The 18,676-nt window shown below is 38.8% G+C and overlaps 1 protein-coding gene across 1 annotated transcript; it reads left to right on the top strand.

Annotated features, from left to right (window-relative positions):
- The first annotated feature begins 16,862 nt into the window (after window positions 1–16,862).
- LOC108360693 (protein lifeguard 1-like) lies at window positions 16,863–17,591 on the top strand. Its single transcript, XM_017613083.1, has 2 exons — window positions 16,863–16,903; window positions 16,967–17,591. Exons 1-2 carry the CDS (start codon window positions 16,863–16,865, stop codon window positions 17,589–17,591), a joined length of 666 nt encoding a protein of 221 aa, XP_017468572.1.
- The last annotated feature ends 1,085 nt before the right edge of the window (window positions 17,592–18,676 follow it).

Here is an 18,676-nt window from a genome sequence, read left to right as displayed (position 1 = left end):
ATTTTGAATTTAATTTCTATTATGTGGCAAACCTTTTTTGAAAAATAAAACCGTATTGCACTTCTACATACCAATCTCGTCAATTCTCGGTGCAGATGTGGTGACGGTGGGTTAAATATTTTACGTAAACATCTCCGAACTCGATTATTTGCATTTGATTTTCTAACATCTGGCAACCCTTTTCAAGAACCAAAACCACGTAAAAGGAAAGCCTTTAATATATATATGTATGTATATATATATATATGTGACACGTAAAGTTAAAAGGGACCAACGGTCAGAAAAAATCGGTTTTCACTTTTTCATCGACTCTTATAGTAAACTCTTTCCAATGCAATAAACCGCAGCTTTCTAGCTGCATTCGTTTTTTCACAATTTCACTTAAAAGTTAGGTACCTTCACACAAAAAAAGAACAAAAAAATCAAATCTGACAAACTATTCTGAAATTAATCAAATTCGCTTGAAACTCGTTACTCGGGGGTTTTCGAACATCGGATTCGTAATCACTGACCTCGTTTTCGGTGTCAACGACATATTTGAGTTTCACATGAATCCGAACAAGTTTTAATTTTTTTCCGCCATATTGCATCCGCCATTTTGAATTTAAAAAAACGAACTTCGGATTCGTAATCAGCGACATCAAAAACCCCCGGGTAATGAGTTTCAAGCGATTCCGATCAATTTTTAAAAAAGTCATCCGCCATATTGGATCCGCCATTTTGAATTTTGGAAAACTAACACCGGATTCGTAATCAGCGACCCCGAAAACCCCCGAGTAACGAACTTCAATCCATTAAAACGTTCAGAAGCATCAAAATCAACTTGGTAAACTTCAAAGTCGTTTTTCTCGAAATCTTTTTTCTGAGCGTAGGTCCCTTTTAATTTTACGCGTCACATATAAATATATTTAACGCTTTAAGGGCCGTTAACGTATCTGTGTTAAGCTATAGTTTATTTATTTATTTCATTTAACTACAGAAAATTCCATAGAATTACTTGAAAATAGATAAATTAACGGTCCTAAATCTCCGAACTCGATAAAGAAGTTTTAATTCAATAAAAGTCCCATATTATTATTATGAGAAGACGTAAATCATACTCGTCTTGAAATAAACGTCCCGAGAGACGAAAAAAAATAAAAAGCCGTTATAATTATTTTGAGAAGACGTAAATAATATTCGTCTTAAAATAATCTTCCCGAGAGACGAAAAAAAATAAGTAGGCGATATAATTATTATAAGAAGACGTAAATAATATTCGTCTTGAAATAAACGTCCCGATAGACGGAAAAAAATAAAATGCCCATATAATTATTATAAGAAGACGTAAATAATATTCGTCTTGAAATAAACGTCCCGATAGACGGAAAAAAATAAAATGCCCATATAATTATTATAAGAAGACGTAAATAATATTCGCCTTGAAATAATCGTCCCGAGAGACGAAAAAAAATATAAATCCCATATAATTATTATGAGAAGGCGTAAATAATATTCGTCTTGAAATAATCGTCCCGAGAGACGAAAAAAATAAAAAAGTCCATATAATTATTATGAGAAGACGTAAATAATATACGTCTTGAAATAAACGTCCCGAGAGACGAAAAAAAATAAAAAGCCCATATAATTATTATTAGAAGACGTAAATAATATTCGTCTTGAAATAAACGTCCCGAGAGACGAAAAAAAATAAAAATCCCATATAATTATTATGAGAAGGCGTAAATAATATTCGTCTTGAAATAAACGTCCCGAGAGGCGAAAAAAAATAAAACGCCCATGTAATTATTATAAGAAGACGTAAATAATATTCGTCTTGAAATAAACGTCCCGAGAGACGAAAAAAAATAAAAATCCCATATAATTATTATGAGAAGGCGTAAATAATATTCGTCTTGAAATAATCGTCCCGCGAGAGAAAAACAACTTTTCCATTGTTCAGTAATAATTATGGAGCAATATTTAATTTTGTTTCTTATAATCGTTATGGTCTCTGCTCTTAACACTAACCCAAAAGGCGAGTACATACGTATACTTGAAAATAGATAATTGCGTAAGCTGTTTATAGAACTTTTCTTTCTGTATGCAACTCAAACCGACCACCGTGCTAATTCATACCAAAATTAATTTCTCGGAACACCGTTGACTTTTCTACGGAACCTTTGGGTTCCGCGGACCACACTTTAAGAAGCTCTGATATAGAGGATGTCTTGCGATCTATTGGTACCACCAGTGGAGAAAGATTGTGCTTTTTTATTGATTCCGCACTTTTCTTCTGATTTATTCTCCAGTTTTGGGAGAATCAGGGAATATCAACCATAAACGAGCGCACAAACATGTATAAGCTTATTGGCTACCCTGCGAAAATTGTTGGACCATGTGGTCCATTTGTGCCATATTGGAGTACCTACTTATAAAAGGCTCCTCTCTAATGCAGTCGTGCGCCCCAACTCATGTCTCTACACCAGCTTATTGTTACCCGATTATTGCTCGAGTGTTAGCGATCCTTATCCCTACACGGTGTTGATTAGGCTGTATTGCTGAGAGGTACATAGATACTCCATCGAGTAATCCTTTGAAGAAATTTTGTTCTACCCTAGGACATTGCAATGTTGATTCGGTCACATTTTTATATGAATTTTGGTTAATTTTGGGTACTCCTTGACCCTTGGGGGTAGCTGGAACTTGCGGTTGATTTTTCGCAAAGTTTTTTTTTTGAAGGTGTTGCTTATTTTTTCTATACAAAAAAATTTTCGAACATACATGTAGTGCAATTAAAACGCACTCGACTGTTCTTAGATATAATTTTAAAAACAGTTTTATTTAATTCAATGTCACTTAAACGGCTAAGGCTACAACGACGTGTAGTTCGGCAAACTTCTCTACCTCGACTGCTTCTTCCATTCTTACTTTCTATTTCTTATTGATGGACGCTTCGGTATTGTTTCGTCAAGTTGCAAGGTTGCCGCTTCACTTAGTCGATTGTCCATTTAATGATGGTTGCCATATACATAAGTCCTATCCTACAATCGGCCGTCCTGACATATTATTCGACCTCGAATACTTAAGTCCATCTTTTCATATTCTCAGCCACTGTCGTAGTATTTGTTGGTCCCTCCTGATTCCCAACTTTTCAACTTCGTATCTGTCATGGTTTCGTTTAGCGACTATCCTGTACGGTCCCAAATACTTCGGTCTCAATTTCATGCCCACCCCAAACTGGGTTCATTTGATGGCAACTAAGTCATTAACATCGTAATTGGTACTTCCTTTCCGACCTCTGTTAAATGTATTACGGTTCTCTTTCTGTATCTTTTCAATGTTACCACGCGCATTCTGTCTTGCTGAGTCACGTTCAGTGTTTAACTCCTCTAATTCTGTTTCCCTTAGTATTGTATGCAAATCTTGGTAATCTGTCATTCGCATCTCTAATCCCGTCAGAATTTTGAAGGGTGTTATCTTCGTACTTCGAGGTGCGGTGTTATTCAAAACTTGCTGTACTTTCGCAACGTGATTATACCACTGAGTCGGGTTACTCTGACACTTTTTAGACAGCATTGGAACAACCGTCCTGTGGACGCGCTCAACTTGGCCGTTGCCCCGAGGCACATCATTTGCAATTAGCAAATGCTGTATATTCTCTTTAGAGCAATAATCTTTAAAAACATTTGATGTAAACGCAACCCCTCTATCGGTTACAAACCGTTTCGGATTGCCAAAAACTGCCGATTGTTTTCCTAGTTTGTCTATAACCTCCTCCACCCCGATTGATTTCGTTGGGTACAACCAAACGAATTTCGAAAACCCATCTATTATTACTAAAATATAATTATATTTCTTCCGTGTTTCAGTTAATGGACCGACATGGTCAATATGGTAAGTCCCTAGTGGCTCACACGCTTTGTCGATTGGCGTCAACAAACCCTCTTTTTTCCCCGCTTTGCATCTATTATGATGCACTCTACACACGAATTTACTATACTTTGTACTTTTTTGCTTAAACTTGGAATGTAATAACTCTTTTCTACTAGTTCCTGTGTTCTTTTGGCTGCAAAATGTCCCTGATTATGTGCCAACCTTATAATCTCATCTTCCGTACTGGAAGGTATAACTAATAGCTCCTTTACCGGATCGCTATAAAGCAAGTCATTGATTAAAAAGAAATACTCATATTCTCTGGTCTCCACGATCTCTCTCACGGCTCTTATCCAGTCATCCTGTAACTGCGCTTCTCTTATTTTAAACTTTAGCGAGTCCTCTACCAATAAGCAGTATACGCGACTGAGAGCATCTACGTGCCTCATGCGCGTTCCCGACCTATGTTCGACCACATAATTGTACTCCTGTAAGTACATTGCCCACCTCATAATTCTGTCCGGTACGTCTTGTTTTCTTACCGTCATTGCAAATGCGTTGCAATCGCTGATTTTTTTTAATTTAACGTCCTTCAAGTAAATGCGCCACTTCTTCAACGCTTTTATAACTGCCAGAACCTCAAGCTCAAACGCACTGTACTTCTCTTCGGCTGCTGATGTTTTACGACTCATATACTCTATAGGATGTAGCAAACGATCTTCCGTGTCTCTTTGTAACAAAACGGCACCATAGCCAAACTTGGACGCATCTGCATGCAATTCTGTCTCTGCTATGGGATCAACAAGTTTTAAAGCGGGCGCGTTTACCAACGCACGCTTCAGTTCTTCAATTGCTAGTAACTGCTCTTCACCCAGTTTAAACTTCTCGTCCTTCCGAAGTAAATCCGACAACGGCTTAGCGACCATCGCATAGTTTTGAATGAAACGCCTGAAAAATGACGTTAAGCCCAAGAATCGTTGCAGTTCTTTTTTGCTCAAGGGAATTGGAAAATTCTTCACTGCCTTAGTTTTCTCTTCCGAAGGAAGAATTCTCCCACTCTCCACAATATACCCCAAAAAATTTATCTGTTTTTTCAAAATCTGGCATTTCTCCCACCTAATGTCTAAACCGCTTTTACTCGCATGCTTTAACACTTTCTCTAACTTCTCTCGGCCCTCCATCTCATCCTTGGCGGGAATGACGATGTCGTCCATATATACAATGACTGTTCCTTCAGCCAGCAAATCTTGAAAAGTCGCTCGGATATAACGGCAAAATACCGCGGGAGAATTCGTTATACCAAACGGGGCAAAACTCGTATTGTCCGTTTTGGGTCACAAATGATGTATATTTACGCGATTTAGGTTCAACTGGCACGTGGTAAAACCCATTCTTCAGGTCCAGTGTGGTGAAAATATTCGCGCCCTGCAGCTTGTACAACGCTTCGTCTACTAACGTCATAGGAAAATTGTCCCTAACTATTTTCTCATTAATCTTGCGGAAGTTACAACAGAAACGTTTTTCGTCTGTTAAAATCAATTTCATTTGTATTGGCGTACTACGTGACTTCTTTGGATAATATTCGTTAATTAACTTGCCAATGGCTTTGTAATCGGACTGGCTCAGATGCGACAGATCATCCTTACCTGACTTTATGCTTTCTTCGGATTCCATTGAGCATAGTATTTCAAATTCTTTAGGTAAACTCTTGTTACCTCCCGTGACTTCGGATCCTGCTTCCAAAATGTCTCTAGTACCGTTCTGTTGCTCCCCGAAAACCGTATTCTGACTATCCTCGTAGTCTCTTTTCTCACTGTGGACTGACACAACCCCTTCAGCACCACCACACGCACCAGCAGTAACCATCTCAGCTACCGCGTGCTCCACTGCCATCTCAGCAGCTTTCACTGGTTTTCTAAACTCCACGCTTCCTTTCCTAAACACTAACTCCACATCTTGAAGCACATCATTTCCGATCATTGCTGCATACGAAATATCACGCTCCCTAACCACATGAAACGTTACGCTCAATGTTAACCCATCTACTTTCATATCGGCCGTAAAGCTGCCTAATGTGGTAAACTCGCCTTTGCCTATACCAACCAATTTTTGGTTTTCACCAGTTAGGTCTATATCGCCTAACATAAACAATGTATCATATCTCATGATGCACGCAATACATCCTGCGTCCACTAATGTATTAAAAGTAAAGTTATTGATAGTCGCGTCAACGAAAATCATTCCACCCTTACTGGCAAACTTTCCTGATTTGTTACTTTGTTACACTTTCTTTCGCTTTGTCCTTTATCACTCGAAGGTACGTGTGCTGAACTCCCTTTGCTTGTCGACAACTGCGCACCCTTAACTTTCTCATACACACGAATCTGTTACTTCAATTCACTAACAGTTCTAGCCTGATACAAAACACTTTTGTTTGCCCTAACGTCCGGTATACCCTCCACGAAATACTCTACAACGCTCCTTTCGTCCAATGCGATTTGCTTGCCCATTTCCAACAGAGCATACAAATATTCCTGCAAACTCTCTTTTGGCTGTTTGCGCCGGTTTCTTAGCGCTCGATGTACCTCTGACGCACATAATTTTTTACCAAATTCATTGGTAAGGGCTTGCTTTAAACTGCCCCAGTCCCTTACACCCACTAACCCACGCACGAATAATTTTGCAGCTCCCTTGAGCAACTGCTTAGCATAAACAAACCTTTGCAAATTATTCCAACCGACCGTGTCAGCTGTATCGTCATATTCCTCAACCCAGTGGTGCACATCGTAAGTACCGTCACCGAAAAAAAATTAAACGCTGTCCTTGATATCGCGCAACGTAAATAACACCCTTTGCACATTCGAACTAGCTGTTGCAGTGTCAGCGTACAATGAATTTGCCGATTCGTTGTCGCTTTCTGCTTCCTCCTCTTCGTCACCTAAAACCCAATGCTGTAACAAACGCAATTGTAAGTCTTTTTTCCTGCCTGTTACGCTCAACCCCAGTTCCCTCAATTTCTCTTTCAACATATCTACTGTCATCGTTCTGATTGTGTCAGCGTCCATCTTACAATCTTCTTATTTTACTAGTCCTCAAATTGTATGTAAATTACACGAATTAATATTTCTCTTCAATCGTCAATATTTATAAACGTAGGTTAGAAAGTACAAAACTTAAAAATACTTTAATTTGTTTTCGTTTGTTTCGAAATGCCTACACACATACATTTGCGTAAAACAAAAAGCTACACATACAACTATTGTACCCAAATAGCAAAATAGTGCAAATATAATTTCATTACAAATAAAGACAAACAAAAATTTTACGCTCACGTTCCTCTGCTACACTGCTTCTGTTGGTCGCCTTCTGTTGCTCGGCTTTTCTTCGCCTCTTTCACTTCGCTCGTTATTTACTCCTCGCTGATTCTGCTGCTCGGATTTTGCTTATTGCTGCTTTTTACTATTGCATTTATTATTTGTCTTGTTGTGTTTATTTGCGCTTTTGCCGCTTTATAAGTGCGGCATTTCTTCACTTTTCGTCGTTTCGATTTTCGTGTATTTGAATTTTCTCTACTTTGCTCGTATCGTTCTTCGTGTTGCGATTTCCCCCTTTATACTCAAATTGTCTTTCTCCGTTCTTTCTTTTTTTTCACTACGTCTGCGTGCGGCACTTTTCACACACACTGCTTTCCTATCGCAATCGTCTATTGCTTGTTTTCGCTCTATTTTCGTGTTTATTTCGCTTACTTGAAATAACTATCGCTTTATTTCTATTTTCTTCTTTGCGTGCTTTTACCGATTTTAAATACCCGTCGCTTCTTTATGTATTTTATTTTGTAATTTAAATTCGTTGTATTCTTTTTCTCACTCTCACCTTTGTGCAAGCTACTCCAATTTAAAATAGCCGTCGTTTATGTATTTTCTTACTTGTTCTTTGCTATTTAGCTCGTTTTGTCTTTTTTCCCACTCTCGCGTGTGTGCACATTTCATCAATTTGAAATAACCGCCGCTTTACTGCTGCGGCTGCGTGTTGTCCACGGAGCACCGGCTACTTTGACCTTATGCACTTGCTTGCGCCCATTAAGATTTCCAACGTATCGGCTTAAAGCGATTTCCTGCCACCCATGGGAGCACCGGCTACTTTTCGGCCTTAACACTTGCCTTTCTTCAACTTTATGGTCTGATTATGCATACTTCGCATAACTTCGCACAACTTCGCATAAACTTCAAACTGTAATTTCGTATGTACTTTGTACGTATTTTGTATGTATTCCATGACCCAGAAATTAGCAGAACTTTTAAAAACTTAGCGATCTGTTGAGTTTAGATTTTACTTCACATTTTCTTAAGTGACACTTTTAGTGCTCTGGTACAAATGGTTGTGCGAAGTTATGCGAAGTATGCATAATCAGACCCTTAGGCTTTTCGCTTATGTTCGAATAATTCTCGCTTTATTGCGATTGCCTGCTACCCATGGAAGCACCGGCCACCGTCGAATATGTATAATACGCACACACGCACGCACAAACTTTATTTTTTCCTTTACTACACGCTTTAGTTTTTCCGCAAATTCAAATCTCGGACGAGTCCCCAATTTGTAGTACAATTAAAACGCACTCGATTGTACTTAGATATAATTTTAAAAACAGTTTTATTTAAGTCAATGTCACTTAAACGGCTAAGGCTACAACGACGTGTAGTTCGGCTAACTTATCTACTTCGACTGCTTCTTCCATTCTTACTTTCTATTTCTTAAACCTATTGATGGACGCTTCGGTATTGTTTCGTCAAGTTGCAAGGTTGCCGCCTCACTTAGTCGATTGTCCCTTTAATGATGGTTTCCATATACATAAGTCCTATCCTACATACATATTTTGTATAGAATAAAATCCAAAAATCAACGGTAGGTGCTATCTACTTCAATCTTACTACAAAACTGCACAATAATAATACTAGATTGGCGCTTACACATATATTAGTGTTTAGCCGAGCTTCTCCTCCGATTGTTGGCGTGCGCCTTGATGTTGCCACACCAAGCGGAGGGAGCTACAGTCACGAAAAACCTTTTTCTATATTTTTTTGCGAAGTTGCTTTGACCATGGCCGGGCCAGTGCCAGTGGAGTGGAAACGCGCACTACGCACCAATATGCCACAACGGACTGCATACTCCAAACAATTCTTAAAAATCTGATTATAAAGATAGAAATTTTGATGAACGTTTGTTTAAATTCGTCGAATTTGTATAAATGTTCTAAAAATTTTGAAATTTTGATTTATATGTTTAGTTTTTAGATAGTAAGCTATACTTTCATAAAAAAATACATAATATTCCCGATGTACATTCTCGCCACCACAAAAGGAGATAAATAAATTAAATTATAGTCACATACGACTTTGTTATACGCATCGAATCGATTCGTTAATTAAATGATTGACATTTACAACATACATTCATAATAAAAATCACATTATTTTATAAATATTAATACACATATGTATCTTTTCTAGATTTTAGATTTACTTTTATTTGGGGAGCGCACTTTTCTTCGATTTGGCCACGATTGAAGCTACTCGTAGTAACTTCAGAAGGATGTTCTTCAACCCTTGGCCGGTTTTAAACATGGCTGTGTAGTACCAGGTTGACTGGTTTTAGGGTTGCCAGATTTTTTATGCATGAAATCAGTACGTTAGACTTTTTCATGCTAAAAAATCAGTAATTTTCAGTACATTTTTATTCAAAGCAAAATTATGAAGGTCAGTATCAGATAGTACTTTAAAGCAAAAGATTAGTGGTTTTTATAGTTCATTAAAAATAAAAGTGTTATTCATTTTAACAGGAGTGTACACATCATCGAATAAGTTTTTTTATATTTATGACATTTTCGAATAGCAATAATGGATCATTCCAATCTTCAGTGTTTAAATAGTCAAAGAGTTCTATACTATACTAAATTTACTTTAAATATGAAGTTCAGTTTAAAAAATTTTAATTAGAAGCCGGTTTTTTTCTTTGCGCCAGGAAGCTAAATTTATACTTAAGATCCTCTCAGTTACTTCGTTTGAGTGTGGTATTGAAAAAAAAAACATAATTACATATTTTTTAAACTGCGGAAAATAGCCACTATTTAAGGACTTCGCCTATCATTCCTCATGGCTTAAATTAATTTTTTCAACTACGCAAAAACTTTGAAAGACTCGCTAAAAAGAGTATCTAACTTTATGTCTTGTATGCAAAACTCTTTTACAATGCCAGTAAATGAAAAAAGAGTTGTAAGTTATAGGAAAAGGCCATTCGAGTAATCAAATTTGTTGTTATTAAACACTCGACACAAAAACGTCAGCCTTCTCTTTAAATAATTTAGCCTCCATCATATTATCGCAACTGGTACGTAACGACCCGGCGATATGCCCATAAAGCGAATGATCTTTTTCTTGTATTAATTTCTCGGGCATATCAAACTCCCGTAGCGAATGTCATGCATTCGTTACTTAAGAGTCTTGAACAGAAAAGTTACGTCTTAAATGACTTTGGGCTCCGTTTGTATGGAAGTCATTCATGACTTTTTAATATAAATGGTAATTTCATCGTTGATGTCATCTGCATGACTAGGTCATGCAGTGATCATTAATGACATTCAAGCGACAGTATCTTGCAATGGACTTTTTATAAGTGACCGCTGCAAGACATTGTCTGTTATAAGTCTTTGATAGGAGTACACCTGCATGACATTGTCACCAGTGCCATTGTCAGCTATATGTCGTTTAGGATTCACAACAAGTGCGACGATGTCACTTAATCCTCATTAGTGACGATGTCACCGGTGACCATTTTCGCTACTGGGACATTATCTGAAACATGACAACTATAATTAAATTATTTTCTTCTTACTTTTTACAGTACAGTTTAAGGAAGTTCCGACGCTATGTAAAAACATCAAGAAAATCCTAAATTATTTTGTTTGAATTTAAAATTCAGTACAAAACAGTAAAAATTTTGAAAAATCAGGACATTAATGTACTGATCGAAGAAATTAATAAAATCAGTACAAGAGTTGAAAAATCAGTACTGTAGTGATAAAATCAGTACGTCTGGCAATCGTAACAGGTGTAGAATTTTGGCAAACAAACTAAGATATTAAATTTGACACTGAAAGGATAATAGAAAAATTCGCGAAAAAAATGAAAGCACAGAAATGATTTTGCAATTAAAATTAGTAGGATCGAAGTTCTAAACACTTTGTTAAAATAACTCCATCCTTCAATCGAAAAACGTTGTAAATAAGAAATATACTTTAATAAACATAATAAGGTGAAAATCTGTACTGTACTGATAAAATCAGTACGTCTGGCAACCGTAAGAGGGGTATAATTTTGGCACATAAACTTAGATATTAAAATTGATAGTGAGATGATAATAGAAAGATTTGCAAAAAAATTAAAGCACATAAATGATTTTGCAATTAAAATTAGTATGATCGGAATTTCGAACACTTTGTTAAAATAATTCCGTCCTTCAATCGAAAACCGTTCTTTTTCTTCTTCTTTTTTGGCGCTGTAACCGCCTAAGCGATTTTGGCCGAGTTCAGCAAAGCACGCCAGTGGTTTCTCTTCTGTGCCAACTGACCCCAATTGGAAACGCCAAGTGAAGCCAAGTCCTTCTCCACGTGATCTTTCCATCGTAGTGGGGGCCTCCCTCTTCCTCTGCTACCACCAGCGGGTTCCGAGCTCAATACTTTCAGAGCTGGAGCGTCGGTGTCCATTCGAACGACATTGCCAAGCCAGCGGTGCCGCTGTACTTTAATTCGCTGCATTATGTCCATCTCATTGTAAAGCTCATACAGCTCATCGTTCCCTCGTCTGCGGTACTCGCCGTAGCCAACGCGTAACTGCCCGTAAGTCTTCCGCAAAATCTTTCTCTCGAATACTCCAAGACCCGCCTCATCGGATGTCGTCATTGTCCATGCTTCTGCGCCATATACCAGCACGGGCATGATGAGTGACTTATAGAGCGTGGTTTTCGTACGTCGAGAGAGGACTTTACTCCTGAATTGCCTACTCAGTCCAAAGTAGCACTTGTTGGCAAGAGTGATTCTACGTTGGATTTCAATGCTGACATTATTATCGGTGTTAATGCTGGTTCCCAAGTAAACGAAATTCTCTACTTTCTCGAAATTGTAACTGTCAACAGTGACGTGGGTGCCAGTGACGTGGGTTTGTTACCGATGATGCCGATGGNCTTCTCCACGTGATCTTTCCATCGTAGTGGGGGCCTCCCTCTTCCTCTGCTACCACCAGCGGGTTCCGAGCTCAATACTTTCAGAGCTGGAGCGTCGGTGTCCATTCGAACGACATTGCCAAGCCAGCGGTGCCGCTGTACTTTAATTCGCTGCATTATGTCCATCTCATTGTAAAGCTCATACAGCTCATCGTTCCCTCGTCTGCGGTACTCGCCGTAGCCAACGCGTAACTGCCCGTAAGTCTTCCGCAAAATCTTTCTCTCGAATACTCCAAGACCCGCCTCATCGGATGTCGTCATTGTCCATGCTTCTGCGCCATATACCAGTACGGGCATGATGAGTGACTTATAGAGCGTGGTTTTCGTACGTCGAGAGAGGACTTTACTCCTGAATTGCCTACTCAGTCCAAAGTAGCACTCGTTGGCTGACATTATTATCGGTGTTAATGCTGGTTCCCAAGTAAACGAAATTCTCTACTTTCTCGAAATTGTAACTGTCAACAGTGACGTGGGTGCCAGTGACGTGGGTTTGTTACCGATGATGCCGATGGCATCGGCATAAGCCAGCAGTTGCACGCTCTTGTAGTAAATTGTTCCTGAGCGCTTCAGTTCTGCAGCTCTTATTATCTTCTCCAACATCAGATTAAAGAAGTCACATGAAAGGGAGTCGCCCTGTCTGAAACCCCGTTTGGTGGCGAACGGCTCGAAGAGGTCTGACGGAGCTGGTGGTATTGCTCAAAGTCATTTTACATAGCCGTATGAGTTTTGAGGGAATGCCAAATTCAGACATAGCGGCGTATAGGCAACTCCTTTTAGTGCTGCCAAAAGCGGCTTTAAAGTCGACAAATAGGTGGTCAGTGTCGATCCTTTTCTCGCGGGTATTTTCAAGATTTGGCGTATTGTGAATACCTGGTCTATGGTGGATTTGCCAGGTCTAAAGACACACTGATAAGGCGCAATCAGTTCATTGACGGTGGGTTTCAGTCTTTCACACAATACGCTCGATAAGACCTTGTAACCTATGCTTAGAGTGCTGATCCTGCGGTAGTTGGGTCACCTTTCTTGTGGACTGGGCAGAACACACTTAAATTCCAGTCGCCGGGCATGCTTTCATCTGACTATATTCTGCACAAGAGTTGATGAATGCAACTTAGACTAATTGGCAATTAAGAACTTATTAATTGGCAATTAATTTGTGTTTGATTCTCTATGCAACCCTGCTAGGTATGTTTAATTTTGACTTGGAGGTATGTTTATTGAACAAAGAGCAATCAGCTGTTTGTTTCTGTCCCTCTTTTACAGCTGATATTCCAACAGGGATGGAAAATTTAATTATAAAATTGTACCTAATTCATGGAAAGCTTTATCTAAAAGTAGATAGATGTACCTAAAAAGTAAATATGTATTTCTATATAAAGAAGATAGGAGGATAACAATTCCCATCGATACCACATCAACTTCTGTACTCACATTAAACAAACTTTGGCTATGAAAAAAATCTCTTCGAACAGCGCGAGACAAAACTATGTTGTAGGAAAGGTGAACCACTTTCCTCCCAGTTCTCCGATCTGACGTTTAAAAGTAAATATTTTCCGTCTATCTGGCGAAAGCAACTACAGTTGCGTTACTTTGACCTCCTTTTGGTATCATTTGTTTACCCCTTCACAAAGGAGGGAAGGCATTGGACCAGAAAATGCATTAAAAAGTCAATAAAACTGAGAACTGATTTCAAGATAAGTTATTTGGCTACGTTCCAAATGTACCTAAAATTGTGTGTTTGTACCGAATGCACTTTCAAACTAAATAAAGGTACGATTGTATCAACTTTTCCATCACCGTAGGTAATCCAGCAGCTGATTTCGTATCGCTAATTGCGCGGCTGATGTATGTACATATGTGTGAACACCAAACTCTATTCCGCAATTTAAAGCTTAATTGCCTCAGCTAATTGACCTGTTTGGACATAGTCTTATCAACTCCTCGCCACCGTACTTGAATAGCTCAGCTGGCGGGCCGTCAGCTCCAGTAGCTTTGTTGTTTTTCAGCCGCGTTATTGCTATGCGTACCTCGTCATAGTCAGGCGGTGGAACGTCGACTCCGTCATCATCGACTGCGGGCTCGGGTTCTTCTTCTCCACAACTTTCCGTGCTGCTACCATTTTGTAGGGTGGAAAAGTGTTCCCTCCATAATTTAGGTACGCTCTGTACATCAGTTACTAGGTCGACATTATTAGTCTTACAGGAGTACGCCCTGGTCTTGAAATCTTCCGTAAGTCGCCTAACTCTCTGGTAAAATTTTCGGCCAGCATTTCAAGCTCTTCGCGCTCACGTATTTCGACCTCTCTCTTCTTATTGCGGTAAATATGTCTCGCTTGCCTTTTCAGATCCCTATACCCGTCCCATATTGCGCGCGTTGCGCTCAATCGCAGCGTGGCCCTGTAGGCGGCATCGTTCCAGTTGTTCTTTCGGGCTCGCTGAAATCCGACTACTTCTTCGGCGGCGGTACTTAATGAGCGAGAAATGTGGTTCGGTTTGTTGAAGAGTGCTCTCTGAGAGCAGGTGTGGGAGCCGAGTAGCGAAAGCGCTGGGTGTCTGTTGTGATTGCAGCTTTTTGACGTTAAGCTTTCCTTGCATATTTGGGCGCACATTTTTTGCTGCACAGAGGCGGGTGCGTATCTTGGCTGCAACAAGATAGTGGTCCGAGTCGATGTTTGGGCCTCAGAGTGTGCGTACGTCTAAAACACTGGAAGCGTGCCTTCCGTCTATCACAACATGATCGATTTGGTTTCTCGTCTTTCGATCCGGAGAGAGCCACGTAGCTTGGTGGATCTTTTTATGCTTAAACCTTTGTCGGACGTTTCCTCGTGGAGGAGGAATATTTCTGCATCAAAAAGAAAATTTTGAAAAAAATTTCTCTTACGTTATTTTGGCGGTTAGGGCTCTTATATCTTATTATTTTTTAAAAGGTTATACTATGTACATATAATTTTTATATTACTACTTGCATTCTTGTAGGTCATATGGTTTAAACTTTGAGGGGTCACTCCACGGTGAAACGTTTTAGACGTTACGCTTTAGTTACTACATGCAACAAAACAAAAAAAATTACCATAAGCATAAACATATGAATGTAGAGCATACTACAGCGTGGCGTAGAATAACTGTTACCCAGTTTTTTTTGAGAAATAAAAGAGTCCTTTAAAGATTTTGCGAAAAAAGTATTTTATTGTTGATTTTCAACAGATTTTACATTAGTTGTATAAATTAGTTTTTAAATTTTAATCCTAGAATCCTAGAATCGTAGAATAACTGTTACCCAGGTTTTTTTTTTTGAGAAATAAAAGAGTCCTTTAAAGATTTTGCTAAAAAAGTATTTTATTGTTGATTTTCCTCAGATTTTACTTTAGTTGTATTAATTAGTCTTTAAATTTTAATCCTTATTTACATTTGCCAGCAGTGTAAACTTTGAGAGAAAAGTTCATTTGGCACTCAGGTCTTCGTCAGTTAATTTATTCCATATCTTTTGTAACCATAGACTGATTTTCTCCATTTTGAGTCCCTTATACTCCCCTTCTGTCCAACCTAAGACCTCGTACTCAAAAATCGAATAGACTCGGAAGTGGTGACTAGGAAGGTCATTCATTCGACCAACCTTATACAGTTTTTTTTCTTTTTTTTTTACTTTTTCTATACAAAGCCTCAGAAAAAATACACCTGAAAAAGACTGGCGTGCCAAATGAACTTTTCTCTCAAAGTTTACACTGCTGGCAAATGTAAATAAGGATTAAAATTTAAAAACTAATTAATACAACTAAAGTAAAATCTGTGGAAAATTAACAGTAAAATACCCTTTTCGCAAAATCTATAAAGGACCGTTTTATTTCTCAAAAAACCTGGGTAACAGTTATTCGTCAACACGCTGTAAATATAAATTTCATTATTCTAGGCGTAGAGTAGGGATGCAGAAAAAATATCGATGCATCGAAAACATCGATGTTTGCTATATGATGCATCGAATAAAACCGATGTTTTGGACCTTCCGATATATATCGATGTATTTTTTTCGATGCATCGACTTTTGTGTGCTATTTACGCAGGTGGCGNGAAATTAAAAATCGTTTTATTTGTAAATATCTATGAGGTTGAATAGTGTGGCACACAAGAGTTGGCTTACCGAACGTGGTGTGATGGCTGACGTGATCTCCTTGCTGTCTTCTAAGAAGTGACAGAGTGCTAACAAACGAAAAGGGATGTAGCCCACCGCACAGTAACTTTCGTTAAGTTTCCCCTCCAATAAGTTACCGTACAGTGGGGCTTATTGTTAGCGGCTGGAAAGATAGCCGTAACTTATTTATGTGTTTGTGTGCTCTTACATCAAGTGACAAAACGCGGATTAGGGTGGTGCAATATATTTAGGTCGCGGACCTAAACATACCGGCCCCCTTGCGGTAAGCAAGCTATGAAAAAAAAGGAGTCGCGTCTCAACCGTCACACGCACGTGAGGAAAGTCTTAAGGACTAACGATAATATGCAACGCGGATTTTGTACTGCGCGGGTCTGCTTATTCGCCAACGCTTTCGTCGCGACCGGCTCATCTGAGGCTGTGGAGAAAAGGACATTGTTAATTGAAACAGACGTGGTTTGGAATTTCAATGCACTTTTTTTTTTTTTAATTTTAAGGTATGTGTGTGATGAGTGTGTGTGTATGTGTGGTTTTGTCTTCTTAATCTCTACGTTTATGGTTGGCAGGCTCCCGAAACAACCAGACCGTATATGGTCGCCTGGATCAGGAGACCACCCACGGTGGATGGGGGGTCCCGCTCACCATCATCTGCGCATGCAAATGTGAAAAATTGTGAAATTTTCATCAACTGAAGATTCTTGGAAAGTTACCCGCCAGGCGGTTACGCACCACAACCAGGATTTGTTGTACCACCTGGCGGTGGCAGTGGTTATGGCGCCTACGATGATCCTGAAGGACAATCAAAGAATTTTTCTTTCGATGATATAAGCATACGCAAATGGTTCATACGCAAGGTCTACGTGATACTTATGGGTCAACTAGTGGTCACTTTTGGTTTTGTGGCGCTATTCGTTTTCCATCTACCCACCAAATATTTCACCTATAGAAACCCGGCTCTATTTTGGGTTGCATTAGTAGTTTTGCTTGTAACAATGATATGCATGGCCTGTCTTGCTTTAGCGCTATTTGCCACGCAAACCATGTGCGGTGGTGTATTAGTGGTTGCAATAGTAGTATTCCTCGTTTTCGGTATTGCAGCTATATTCATCAAAGGAAAAATAATAACTTTGGTTTATGCCTCCATCGGTGCATTGCTCTTCTCTATTTACCTTATTTACGACACTCAACTAATGATGGGCGGCGACCATAAGTATTCCATCAGTCCAGAAAAATATATTTTCACAGCACTCAACCTATACTTGGATATTATAAACATCTTCATGTACATTTTGACAATGATAGGAGCGTCTAGGGACTAGGAGTAAACATGTATTAAATGTATACAAGTCAAATCGCAAGCAGCAAACAAGTAGCTGCATAATTATTCTTTCCATTTTCCTTAAATTTTCTTCTTAGGAAGTACGTTTATATGCATACACATGATTTTGGACTTATTCTATGTGTGTGTATTTATTTTATAAGTAATAGGAATCTCAATCGATAATTATTTCAAAATTTTACTGGGCTTATCAAGTACAAAGTTTTTGTCATTAAAAATTTGTAATGAACGATTCTCGTTCCATTTTTTTTTTTCAAAACGAGCAGCACAGTTTATTAGTAGCAGTTAATTGCATTTTCTTTAAAAAATCAAATTATAAATATCAATTTAATGATTTATATTTTATGTATACATAAGTATCTGGTAGTATTTTGAAAATTTTTGCTCTATTATTCTTAATTTTTTGTAAGAGCGCTGGCAAACACGAAGAAGAATATTAACCAAAATTAAAAAAAAAAAAATACTTCCTATAGGTACGCATGTTTAACTATGCGCTTTCAAAATTATGTGTATTTAGAAACTCTGAGCTGCAATATTTGCAGTTTGAGATTTGGGATGATGCAGGGTGAAGAGAAGTGGAATAGATGGGCTTTTTTTTGTGTAGTGGAATGAAGAGTAGGTAAGAAGTTTATTGAGAGATTGTGCTGTTTTCGTTGCAGGGCGGAAGTAGGACCAATTTTGCATTTGGTCTTGTGATTTCTCCCTTAGCGGTATCGATGTCGACTACTCTTACTCGGTTGTCGGAACCTGGGTGTAGCTTGACTATTCTCCCCAATCTCCATTCGTTTGGTGGCAGGTTTTCCTCTTTAACGACGACAAGGTCTCCGAGCTTTAAGTTGGTTTGTGGATGTTTCCACTTGATGCGTTTCTGCATTTCGGTGAGGTATTCCATTTTCCATCTCCTACAGAATGTCTGGTGTAGGGCCTTCAGTTTCTGCCATCGATTTACGATTGAGGCAGGACTTTCGTTTACATCGATTTCGGGTGGGGCAAGAAGATGCCCGCCGACTAGGAAATGACCTGGGGTAAGCGGCTCCAGGTCAGACGGTTCGTTTGAAGAGGGGC

Source organism: Rhagoletis zephyria, unplaced genomic scaffold (genome assembly GCF_001687245.7).
Source record: "Rhagoletis zephyria isolate East Lansing unplaced genomic scaffold, Rhagoletis_zephyria_1.1 Rzeph_scaffold_00610, whole genome shotgun sequence".
NCBI classification, from domain to species: Eukaryota; Metazoa; Arthropoda; class Insecta; order Diptera; family Tephritidae; genus Rhagoletis; species Rhagoletis zephyria.
The sequence above is the reverse complement of the archived record's forward strand: the minus strand, read 5'-3'. Positions and strand labels throughout refer to the sequence as shown.